The 12953-nt window shown below is 36.5% G+C and overlaps 1 protein-coding gene across 8 annotated transcripts in view; it reads right to left on the reverse strand.

Moving 5' to 3' along the window:
* The window catches only part of LOC143253282 (uncharacterized), a 95627-nt gene that overhangs the window by 40172 nt on the left and 42502 nt on the right, over positions 1 to 12953 (reverse strand). For all 8 annotated transcript variants that reach the window (XM_076506891.1, XM_076506898.1, XM_076506892.1 and 5 more), the window contains 2 exons: positions 11947 to 12046; positions 11629 to 11822 (listed from right to left, as the gene is read on the reverse strand). In XM_076506891.1, the coding sequence (XP_076363006.1) occupies positions 11629 to 11822; positions 11947 to 12046 (294 nt within the window). The remainder of the gene's footprint in view (positions 1 to 11628; positions 11823 to 11946; positions 12047 to 12953) is intronic.

A 12953-nucleotide genomic window follows, 5' to 3' on the forward strand; every position in this document is an offset into this window, starting at 1 on the left:
AAAGAACAATCAGAAAAAAGGCAACATTGGAACAGTGAAATAAGGTGTAGCGGGTATTTGTTCAATGACAGACAAGTTGTTATAATGAACTGTCACTGACAAGCTCTGAATAACTAGAAGGAAGTGAGCTAAAGCCTGACAACTAATGAGTTCCAGTAGCCTGATATATTGAATGAACGAAATCAGAAAGGCATCCAAGGGATCCAGAATGAAGCTTCATTGGTCCAACAAACCCACTGAAGATGATGTATGTTGGCACAACCAAGATCTATGAGGCCTTCCAGTAAAGCCCACATCTCCAGAAGAGAGAGATAACCTCTTGCACAAGGAAAAGGAGAAGATAAAAGATACAAACAGAAAGCTTCATAGCCTTCAGCCATATAAGAGAAGGTTGAGCCCAACTGAACAGAGAATTGGATAACACCAAGACAAACGAGGTATTGTGTGGAGTGTGGGGAAATCCTCCACTTTCACCAACCAACCCAAGTCACTTCACTTAGAAGAAACTGAATATGAAGAGTAAAGTTGGCCTATAAAAAAGCTAGAAGTAGCCAGGTTCCCATTTAATGGTGGGCCATGAATGAAAAAGTGAGCAAATGCCTGGACCACCTGACAACAAATGTTGGAAATCAAGACAAGCCTAAAAGGCAAACCTCAGAATCAGAGCACACATCTCAATTGACAAAACAAAGAATGTCTGGGTGTAGTGGAGATAGGAATGTGTAGGTATGAGCCTAAAGCATCGATCTTCATCATCCACAAACCAAGTCTGAAAACTCAATGATGGGCTAAGTATGACTCTATGGTGAAATATGAAAGAACCAAAAAACAGTTCAGAGTCAAAAGATTGATGACAAGGTGCGAGTTTCTGTTCTTCCTGAGGACAACAAAAATAAATAAAAATACAGACAAAAAGAATCCCTTGTAGAATGGCACCCTTGCAAAGCAAGTTTCAAACTACCTTGAAAAGCTGCAGGATGAAAATGAGATCCCGAGAAAGAGGGAAAGAAACTGAATACTGAGACAATAGAGGAGGAGTTTCAAAAATAAGGACCAGGCTCTCCAAAATAATTTTTAGAACTCAAAGGTCTGTGTTGAAGGATCTGAACTTGCAACAAACTCATAGTGAATATATGTTACTCCTAGGATGGTGTCTCAAGAACTGATGGTGAACCTCAGGAATAAAGGGAGAGGAAAGAGGGCAATTAAGACACAGCAACAAGTTCAGTAGAAGCTGGGAGAGAAAGGGAGCCAAGTTGGAAAAGGAGGTATGCAACAATGCTGACATAGAAAAAGTTGAAAATACTCAAAAACTTCCTGGTGCTGAAAAGAAACTATGCAGAAATCACATAATAAGGATCAAGGCAAATACATTCAACACAAACTTGAATTATAATAATGCACTGATTCACGAGTTGAGTATCCTCATTTTTATCAATATGTAGCCATAATCCCATTAATATCTCATAAAATTTGACCAACTTAAAATACTTAGGTTAGTCCTAAATCCATAGACCAAGCTAATAATGCAAAATAATCTTCCTAGTGAAAAGTATATATAATACGTTAATTAAATATATATGTATTAACTAATTTAACAATGCTGTGAATGAAATAATTTACCTAGAGAACACAGAAAATTGTTTGCTTGATGAGAAGCATGACTCCAGCATATATAATCCTCCCTAGCAAATTCTAGTTAACCCACACCTTTATTCTTAGTTTTAAGTATGTATCAATGACATCGTTGAACCAACATAAGAGTTCACTGCTATCTTGCTTAAATACCTTTATTTATATATGTTTCAAACCTGTGAGAATGACTATTGTTATTGACACAGAATAATAAAAAGGAACTAAAGGATTTTTACTTTATATCAGCAGTCAAGCTTTAGTATTCCTTTGCACAGGGTACAAGTTCTCCTGTTAACATGTTTAAGCTGTTTCATAATAAACTGTAATACATGGTTGTCTTTGGACTCAAATTACAGAGGGGAAACTCCTTGACTAAAATATGAAACCTCATATTTGTTGCATTGTTTTGCAGTTGTGGAGGTCAAGTTTCTTCATAGCTCTTCTGAATAGGAAGCTCAAAACAAAATATTAAATTTGGGCTTAAACCTAAAAATAGTTAATTTAAATTCTGGTTTTGCTCCTTTTGTAGTGAATTGCAACTAAATTCCTTCCAGTACATCAGGTGACTAGAAAATAACAAACTCGAGATGTGAAAAATGGATTACAAGTTACTTAAATACATTTGGGAAACCATTAATTTATGCACAAAAACTTCATTTTAGTAAATTGGTGTATAAACTTGACTCCATTCTTTGCGATATCTATAAGAACAGAATTAAAATGTATTCACAAAAATGCCTGACAATAAGCATAGGATGATTGGTTCAATACACAGGCATACTTGTACTTGCTACACCAATTAAGTTTATTAGCTACAGTTAAATAATTATAACAAAGTTTAGAGACAGCATGGGACCTACTTGTCCTTCTTGGCTGTTCCACACTATAAACTAAATTAACTATCCAAAACAAATTCTAAACTTTGTTATATGACTTTGCAAATCATATTTTAACATACTTTTCAGAACTTTTCCCACAACTGATACAAGACTAATAGGTCTATAATTACTGAAACAATCTTTATCACCTCCCTTGAAATGAGGACTGACATTAGCAAACTTCCAATCTTCTGATACCTGTCAACTATTAAAGGCCTTACAAAACCTTTAAGGAAATATTATCTAGTTAAGGAGCATTCTTGCTTTTTAAGCTTCTTAATTTTTTTTTAACCAGCTCAGAATTAGTAGTCATCGTGTATGATATTGTTTTTATTTATCAACTGTTCAAAGCGTGAAACACTACTTAAATCTCTGTTAGTAAAAACAAAAGAAAATACAAAATTTAATAGCTGAGCCATTCCATGACCCAATTCTAACATTTTTTGTACCCTTAACATATTTAAAAAAATCTTTGCTGTTAATTTTCACATTTTCAACCAACCTTTTCTCATACATCCTTTCTGATGTTCTAATTTCCTGTTTCACCAACTTTCTTGATATTCAAAGACTCCTGTCATACCAGTCAATTTAAATTTATGATGCTTTTCTTTTTCTCTTAAATGCTTTGCGAGTCAACCTGTTTTTTTCACTTGCACCTATCTTTTTCTTCCTATATAGAATATGTTTATCTTGAATGTTTAAAAACATATCTCCATATCTTTTTCCATATTTTCCATATCTGATGAGTGTCTCCAAATAACTCAGCTGCTCAATTCACGATAAATAAATCTTGTCTCATCCCTACAAAATTTTTTTGCCCGTTCTTTTCTAATTTGTAACCAAATTATCATTATTCCTCATTTTCATATGCAGCAAAACATTGAAACCAATATAGAAATTATCACTTGCACCCAGATGTTCCCCAATTTCTACTCTCTCAATCATTTTTATATATCAAGTTCACAATGCATTGTTTCTAGTAAGTTTTTGGCTAATTCCTGAAAATTGTGTTGTTTTTCTTTTTGTTTTGAATTTCATGCAAAGCTACTTGAGAGCTATCTGTGTTAGCCTTTCCTAATTTAGAAGTGCCAACTCTTGGGCTACTCTTTTACCAACAAATAATGGGATTGACTGTCACATTATAATGCCCCCACAGCTGAAAGGGCGAGCATGTTTGGTGTGATGGGGATTCAAACCCGCAACTCTCTGATTACAAGTCAAGTGCCTTAACCACCTAGCCATGCCACCTATCGCTGAAGAATGCCACCTTGAACAGTTTCCAAAAATCTTTGTCCCTCATGGTTTGATTCTGGTATTTCCAAATCTATATGCTTGAAATTAAAATCACACATTATTATGACTTCATAAACAGCTGAAATTTGAATTTCAATGTAATGTTTCTCACTAATTTCATAAGTACCATTGGTAGTCTAACAGATTCCCACTAAAATCCTTTTCCCTTTATATTCACCAACAGAAACCTAAATGGATTCAATTTCCTTGCTATTATCTTTAATATCCATAACTTCAACAGAAGAGGGTGCAATTGAATAGGAAGTGCATTGAAATGTTAGGCTTTTACAGATTTTTGAAAGTTATTTACTATTTATATTATAATTTGTTATAATTTGAGTTAAATAACACAATAACTTAATACAGTAATTTTGGTAACTAAAAGTAAGACTGTAAAAGATTTTACTTTTACAAATCCCAAATTGCAATTAGGCAACATTAAGCTAGGGCTTCATTACATAAAACTTCATTTGATACAATGACTACATTAGAGGGCCTGGCATGGCCAAGCGCATAAGGCATGCGACTCGTAATCCGAGGGTCGTTGGTTCTCGCCTGCGTCGTGCTAAACATGCTCGCCCTCCCAGCCGTGGGGGCGTATAATGTGACGGTCAATCCCACTATTCGTTGGTAAAAGAGTAGCCCAAGAGTTGGCAGTGGGTGGTGATGACTAGCTGCCTTCCCTCTAGTCTTACACTGCTAAATTAGGGACGGCTAGCACAGATAGCCCTCAAGTAGCTTTGTGCGAAATTCCAAAACAAACAAGACTACATTAGATATTCACTTTTTTTTTTTTTTTTTTTTTTTATGAGTAATCAATGGAGAATAGTCATATTTCTGCAATTCTTTTATGCTAAAAATACTGTGTACATTTATTTAAAAATGCTAGAAACAAAGTTCACTTACTGTGAATTATAATATACATGTTGTAATTACTCAAAATGAATCAAGAATTCTTACCTCAGTTAGGGCAAAGATTACTTTTTGTATATAACATTTCTGACATGGTGCTATTCGAATTACACTGAACAAGAAGCACTAAAATGTAATAATAACTAACTTGATAGGCCTTTGTTTAAGCTTACATGTACAGATCATGAATGTTACCAAGATTTTTGTAGAGGTTCGACTGATCATTTCTGAAATCAATAATATATGTAGGCATGAAAAAGCTGCTAGTCAGTAGTGGTTCACTACGTGGTTCATATTAAGGCCTGTGTTAGATTGAAGAAAACACATAAAAAAATGAAAGATTAGAAATATAAAATTACAATGCCCCAACCAGGATTTTTCACAATTTATGTTGATTCTCTGTTTATTTCAATACCTACTGAAAGATATTATACCTATACATCAAGTGATAAGAATTTGTTTACAATAACATGTATTTTCAGACTTCCTATTGAATGTTTTAATACAGAGTATACTATAATTCAACATCAAAACTGTTAAGAAACGTTGTATGTTTCAGAGTGCTCTGAAGGTGACAGCATCTCCCTTAAAATTATTTATTGGGAGTGGACATGATACTTATCTGCCTTTTTCAAAAGTACTATTTTTAATTTTCTGTGATCATCAAAATGCAACTGAGGATCAGAAGAAGGTTGTTTTCACACATACACAAATTCCACCCCATGACAATACTCATGCAGGTCCTTTATAAATGTTATTTTCTGGATAATAATATTTGTTTTATTGCTTTTGAAGTCATGTACAATGTTGTTACAATCTATATTCGACCCTAATTTTTCAAACATAAAAATAAATATTTAAAGAAAGAAAACAAAGCAAATTAGTTGGTTGGTTGATTAATTTAGTGTTTCATGGCACAAAGCATCTAGGCTATCTGCACAAAACACCCAGTAAAAAGTTCAAATTAAAGTAAATTTAGTAAAATTCATAAAAGGAAATTAAGGTAAAATAAAACAAACTTAAATAGCATAAAACCAATGTTTACATCTAGTCGACAATATTAAGAGAAAAACTACAGTAATACAAGTGGTAAAGGACTTTCTGTAGCATAAATGTGATTGTCATAACTCGCCAGGAAAACTAACAGATAAGTACAAAAACCATTGTCAGTCACCTGAAGTTAGCCTTTCCAGTCCTGGTTCCGAGTTACTTGATCTTATGGCCATTTTCAGAAAGTAAAATAATAAAAGTTTTAAGACTTTGTAGCAAAATTTTAGTAATAAATCACCAGGATGACTAGTGGGTAGTTCAAAGAGCAGCATTAGTCACCAGAAGTTGTCCTCTCCAGTCCTGGTTTCAAGTTATTTAACATTATGGCCATTTTCTAATTTCAAATCAAACTAGATGGACTTTGATTCTTAAAAGGGAATCACAATAAAAGAGATCTAATGTATAAATTAAAAACTTAAATGGCATTAAAAAGAAAAATGAATTTAAAAAACTAAAAACATTACCAAGGTGGACAGTTTCTCCATCACCAATAATGCTGTCTAATGTTATGGACAAACCTTGGGACAGAACGTGTTTAAAATGGTGCCGTCGTTGAGAGTCATAACAATGGCAAGAAAGTAAAATATGGCTCAATGTGATCTAAGTGTTACATATACTACACACTGGTGCATCAGTTTCACATAGAAGAAAATGATGAGTTAAAAAACTGTGACCAATGCGAAGTCTAGTCAGAATAGCTTCCTCCTTCTGATCCTCACGGAAGCAAGATGGGCAAAGTCCAGTACAGGGTTTTATTTGGAAAAGCTTGTTTACACGTTGCTAATTCCAAGGCGAATGCCAACTGACACAGAGCAGAGCTTTGAATACAGAACCAAAGTCAATGTATAGAACAGGCACAGCAGTGATTGTGCCAAAGCAAGTAGATTTAGCTGAGGTTTTGGCAAGCCCATTCCCGCAGATACCAATGTGGCCTGATATCCAGAAAAACTGGAAGTAGATGTTAAAAAGAAATGTGCCAGTTCTTTTGAATATTGGCAAAAACAGGATGAGAACTAACGTGAAGCAATTCCAGGGCCAGTAGAGAACTAAGCAAGTCAGTATAAATAGAGCAATATGAGTACTGCTAAGCTTCTCAGTGATTCAGGGCAAGAGAAATGGTGTACAGTTCAGCAGTGAACACAGAAGCTGTAGAAGGGATTCTGCGTGCAACCACCAAACCACAACAAACCATGGCAGATCCCATGCAGTCACCTGATTTCCAATCATCCATATAAGTAGGAATGGAAGGATGGTTTGAAAGATGTTCAGCAAATAGCAGACAGTGTTTCCAATTGGGAGTGTCTGCTTTTCTCAGCTGACTTAAAGACAGGTCACATTTGGGAACTGTAAGAAGCCATTGTGTGATGGGCTGACCAGTGTGTACAGCAATGTTATCCAAGAACAGACCCAATTCATCCAATTGAGTCTGGATATGAAGGCCAAAAGGAGCAATAGCAAATTGTCAGTTCTGAAAAAGTATGGCCCACCAAAAAAGGAAAACACAACCCCAGGTGGGATGCTTTCGTAAGGAACTAAGTTTTGAGCCCTACAGTGAAGAAGTTGCAAAGGACAGAGGTGCAAAGAAGGTTCATGAGACTGTATGTATAAGCTCTGAACTGGGGAAGTGCAGAAAGCCCCAGTTTAGAGCCAAAGTCCTTGATGATGTATTGGGTCTAGCATCTTCAAGGCCGAGGGTCTGACAGAGCCATAGACCAGTGATCCATAGTCGAGTTTTGATTCATTAAGAGCACAATATATCTTTAGCATAGAACATCGACCTGCTCATCCAAGTGGGAGAAAAAGAGGACACAGAGGATGTTCAGTGCTCTTGTACATTTGACCCATAGCTGTTTGATCTGTGATATACACTTCAGCTTACAGTTAAAGATAAACTCCAAGAAGTTTGTCTCAGGGATAACAGATAAAACAACTTCACCAATATGGAGTTAAGGATCATGAGGAATACCCCATTGGCAGCAAAAATGCTTGCAAATGGTTTCAGCGAGAGAGAATTTAAAGCCGTTTGCAGTGGTCAACTTCAGTAAATAATTGAGGACAGTCTGTAGCTGCTGCTCAATATACCTCATGTTCGACGACTGACATGAGATGTGAAAGTCGTCGACATAAAGTCTGTTTGCAGCTGTGAGAGGGAATTGTTCAGTGATGGCATTAATTTTTATACTGAAAAGTTTAACACTCAAAACAAAGCCCTGAAGAGCTTCAAGTTCCTGTAGAAAAGAATGGGAAAGTGTCCAACCACATGAACTTGGAATCTCCTGTCCATTAAAATTGTTTTAATAAAAATGGGCAAATGGCCACATAACCCATATATATGGAGGTCTCACAAAATGTCATACCTCCATATTGTATCACAAGTCTTCTCAATGTCAAAGAATACTGATAAGATGTTGTCATTTGAGAAAAGCTTCTCTGATTGATGTTTCAAGTCAAATCAGGTGGTCTGCGGTGGAGTGCTGTCATCAGAATCCAAACTGGGTGAGCGAGAGGAGGTTGTTTGATTCAAGGAACCAAACAAGACAAGCATTAACCATCCTCTCTAAGGTCTTACAGAGACAGCTCATCAAAGCAATTGAACAATAGTTTGAAGGAATCTTGGGATCTTTTCCAGGCTTAGAGAAAGGTAAGACAACAGCCTGACATTAGGAAAAACATTCTCCTGCCAGATCCAGTTGAAAACAATCAGAAGAATAGCAAGAGAAGCAGGAGATAGATGGTGCAGCATTTCATAGTGTACATCATTAGGTCCAACCAATGTACTGCCAGACCAATGAAAGGCCATTTTGAGTTTAACCAGTGTAAATGGACGAATATAGTCACAGAGACAATCAGCTCGGATGGAAAGAGGTAATCGCTCTGCCTGATGGCTAAGAAAGTGTACAAAGAAGCAGAAGTGCTATGTACCCAGCAAAAGCTTTCACTTAGAGTATCGGCAATGCTCCTGGTATCAGCTACTTCCTAGCCATCCGAGAGCAGGATCTAGAGGGGGACAGAATTTTATTGCCCACTGATCTTCCGAGTCTTGTCCCATATGACTTTGGAACAGGAAGAAGATATGCTGGTTGTAAACTTAATTTGGCTTTGACATCTTACCCACCAAGCATGTGCACGAGTCTGCTGGAAAGCAATGCGGTTCGAGGGTGTGGGATATCTACAGAAAGTATCCAAGGCCTGTTTTTGAGTCTTCCATGCCATGTGGCAGAAAGGATTCCACCACAGACAAGGATATAGTGGAAAACGTGTCGAGGTTTTAGAAATACATCAAGCAGCTGCTTGTATAATACAGTCAGTTACTGCTGCCACAAAATGGTATATTGATGGTTTATAGACAATGGCAGGATCAAGTTCTGAGAGAGTACTGAAAGAGGACCAGTTTGCATGATCCAACTTTCACCAGGCCACGTAGGTGGGATGGCATCGACCATAGCCAGTCTCTCAAAATTATAGGAAAATGATCACTACATCGTGGATTATTATCAACCCATCATGACAAATTGGAGAATAATGAAGGGGAGCAAATTAAGAAATCAATAGCAGTAAAGAACTGACTAGGTGCATGAAAATAAGTATAAGAACCAGTATTGAAAAGAGAAAGGTTGTAATTAGAGAGTATATGCTCTACAGAGCGACTCCTACTATCAATATGAGCACTTCCCCAGAGGAGATGATGTCTATTAAAGTCCCCCAGGATTGAAAAGGGAGACAGCAACTGTTCAATGAGAGCATTAAGATCTGATTGATCATATGTCTCTCCAGAAAACAGGTAGAGAGAACAAACAGTGATGGTATGACCCAAGGAAACACGGATGGCTACTGCCTCCAAGGATGTTTTGAGTGGCAAGGACAGGGTGGGCACATGCTGATCAACCAAAGAAAACCACTGAAAGGTGACTGTATCGGCAGGTTTCAGAAATGTTTCCTGCAAGGAAAGACATACAGGATGGTAAGAAGCAATCCAATTTTTTGATGTTATCCAGATTAAAATGTAAACCTCAACAGTTCCATTGTATCAAGGTGGCCATTTTTATTTATGTGTAGGTGAATTGGGCGTAGAAATCTTCTGTTTACGACCACGTCTTTTTTCCTTACTGTTCTTATTTGAGGGAGGTCATTCAACCTCCTTGGATTCTGCCTTGGAACGATTCAGCAAGTCTTTGCTGTTGGAAGGGGATTCAAGTGACTGAAGACATGAACAAATGATCATTTTGCATCTTGGGTTGGAAGAAGAAGATGTATCCAAGGAAATGCCTGTAACCAGAACGGACAGATATGGGTGTTGAAGTTGATTCATCAACTTTCTTGACTATGAAGGTCAAAAGACGTTTCATTTGTTTTGAGAACGATTCTCTTGGAGGCACAGAGACATCTGTCTGCACTCCCACTATAGTTGTGGAATGAAGTGCAGCAGCATATGTCCGAGATGAAGTGGTGGACAGCAACTTTTGAGCCTCAGGGTAAGTAATGTGAATCATTTTCAAATGCTGCACATCTTTTTCTTCTAACCATTTAGAACACGAACGAAAGTGAGAGCCATTGCAATTGATGCAATGAGGGTCTGTTTCACACTCATAGGCATCATGGTCCTTGCCATCACAGCGAGCACATGTCAAGGAACCATGACATGACATCTTTGAGTGACTGAACTGCTGACACTGGAAACATCAGAGAGAGTTTGGAATGTATGGCTGTACCCTGAAATTAAGATAACCTGCCTTGATGGTGACAGGTGAACGTGGTGATGTAAATGTCAGAACAAGGATATTGGTCGGCATCATAATTCCATCTTTGCTTGTGGAGATACGCATCACTGCAGAAACTCCTTGGGTGGAGAAACCAGCTAGAATCTCTGACTTGAGGATGTTCTTCAAATCCCTCTCAACAATAACTCCTCATGATGAATTCAAAGTAACATGAGGTATAACCTCAATAGGTATATCCCCAATTGCCTTTGAATGCAAGAGGAATTGACTATGTTGAGATGTGGATGTTTCCATCAATGTGTCACAAAATCGAAGCTTCTCTACTGACTTTGGAGAGCCAGCAAGTCCCTCTAGTCCCTTCTGAATAAAAAGGGAGACATGTGCCCTAAAGGTTTGTGTGAAAGAGAATGTATAAGAAGAAAATGAGGTGTTACAGGTGTTGAAGATTGCTGCTCAGAATCTCCAAGATGTGGTAGTTTACCTATGTACTGTTTTTTCACCATTTAACTTTTTATTTGGAGGATCCATAATAACAAAAGGGAAATTTTGGTGCCTGCTGATCCTACCCACCATGGAACCCTATGAGGGGATGCACTACAATGTCAAACAAGGACACTGCTGCAATGCCAGGGTTTCATGAGCACTATACCCAAATACCAACATCAGATACAATGTCCACAACACCTGATGAGAACATCCAACACTGGTACTCAGTTGACACTAGCCCAAGTGGACCAGTCAACTGACCCAAGGGGGGCCACACCCCAAGGCTGCCTGTCTTCAGGAATTAAAGACAAAAGTGGCGTGTTAGGGTTGGACCCCTCAACCACCAGGATCCTCTCCTCCCCTTTACGGGTTGCCACACACAACAAACACGTGAGTGGATGTTTAGATCCCAAAGGAGGTAAAATAAAAGAACAGAACCTTTCCTGGGAGGTCCTCTCACAATGTAGAGGAATCCACACCAATGAGCAAAGCATTTTAGATGCAAGTAGTTGTAACAGTTCTCTTATCAGTTAATTTATACATACAGGTAACAAAACCACTGTCCATATTTTATTCAGGAAAGGTAAATAATGATTCTGTATCTATAATACGAAAACTACTGTCAAGAAAAGTTATAAGGCATAGCCAATATTCACCTTGAGGTAGCAATCAGGACATAGGTAGGAAGATGACTTTCATCTTCAACAGATTTTCTTGTAATCACAGTAGACTGGTCTCCATAAAAAGGTCGTCCCTGGGATCGGACACGGTACTCACCTGCCTTTTTTATTCGTTCTACAACTTCAGAGTACCAGGGATTTGCTTCGTCTAAATGCTTTCCTTCCATCTCCTGTTGAAACAAAAAAAAATTATTTGTTTGCAATAAGTCTCATGAAAAAGAAAAATTGTTTTGTAGTTATCAATGAAATAATAATTTTATTTATTCAACTTCAATTACAAAATAATTTTGTTACCCTCAATTTCTCAGTTTTTTTCCAACTGCCATCCACATAAACATAAGCTGAGAATGGTTGAAATTTCGATTTATATTCTGTCTTCTTGCCCATAATTTTTCTAATTGAAAAAAAAATAAAAATACAACAAATATTTATAACCTGATTATAGAATATAACTAGCATATCATATTATCCTTTCTTTAGAATTATCAACTAAGGCCCTCACTATCCAATTAACTGACCAGATCAAAATAGCTATATTGCCTTTGAATGTTTTTCCAAGATTTATCTTTTAAAATTATATTTAATTTCCCTTTCTTGAAATTGATATACTAACATGTCTGCTATTCTGAATATAAAGATGTATTCAAAAAAGTGCTGTACTCGCAATCAATAATCAATAACAAATAAAACCAGCGAGTCATGATGAGTTTAAATTCATAAAACTCTAATTTAAAATTACTTAGTCTTTGAAATGTACTTTAAGTGCAGATTAAAATCAACTAAGAAACCCCAAAATTCATCTGACTACATTTACTGCTTACTACGTGTAATATTTGACCATTTATACAAAGCTTCCTCAATCCAGTAACATTTCAATTGAAATTAAACATGTTATCAACTACCTACAGTTGAAACCTCAAAGTATGATAAGATTATGTTCCAGTATGCCTGTGTTTGAATGCTCTGAAGATGACAACATCTCCCTTAAGATAACTTAAAATGATTTCAAGTTATGAATATGACATTTATATAATGCTTTTACAAAGTTGTATACAAAAAAAACAAACCTTCTGGTAATATATTCATAAGTATGGAACTCTTGAGAGTATTAAATTAAAGTTTAAAATTTAAGTTACTGAACCCTTGAAATGTGTGGTATTTTGACCCATTTACAAACTTATATTTGTCTAAATTATAATCATGAAGATGGTCACTTATAATAGCTTAAATGTGTTATTTGATGCTTGTAAACAATAATTTTACAAATTAGGCTAGAAAAGAAAAGTGCTCAATAGATATCT

Source organism: Tachypleus tridentatus, chromosome 6 (assembly GCF_004210375.1).
Source record: "Tachypleus tridentatus isolate NWPU-2018 chromosome 6, ASM421037v1, whole genome shotgun sequence".
Classification (NCBI taxonomy): Eukaryota; Metazoa; Arthropoda; class Merostomata; order Xiphosura; family Limulidae; genus Tachypleus; species Tachypleus tridentatus.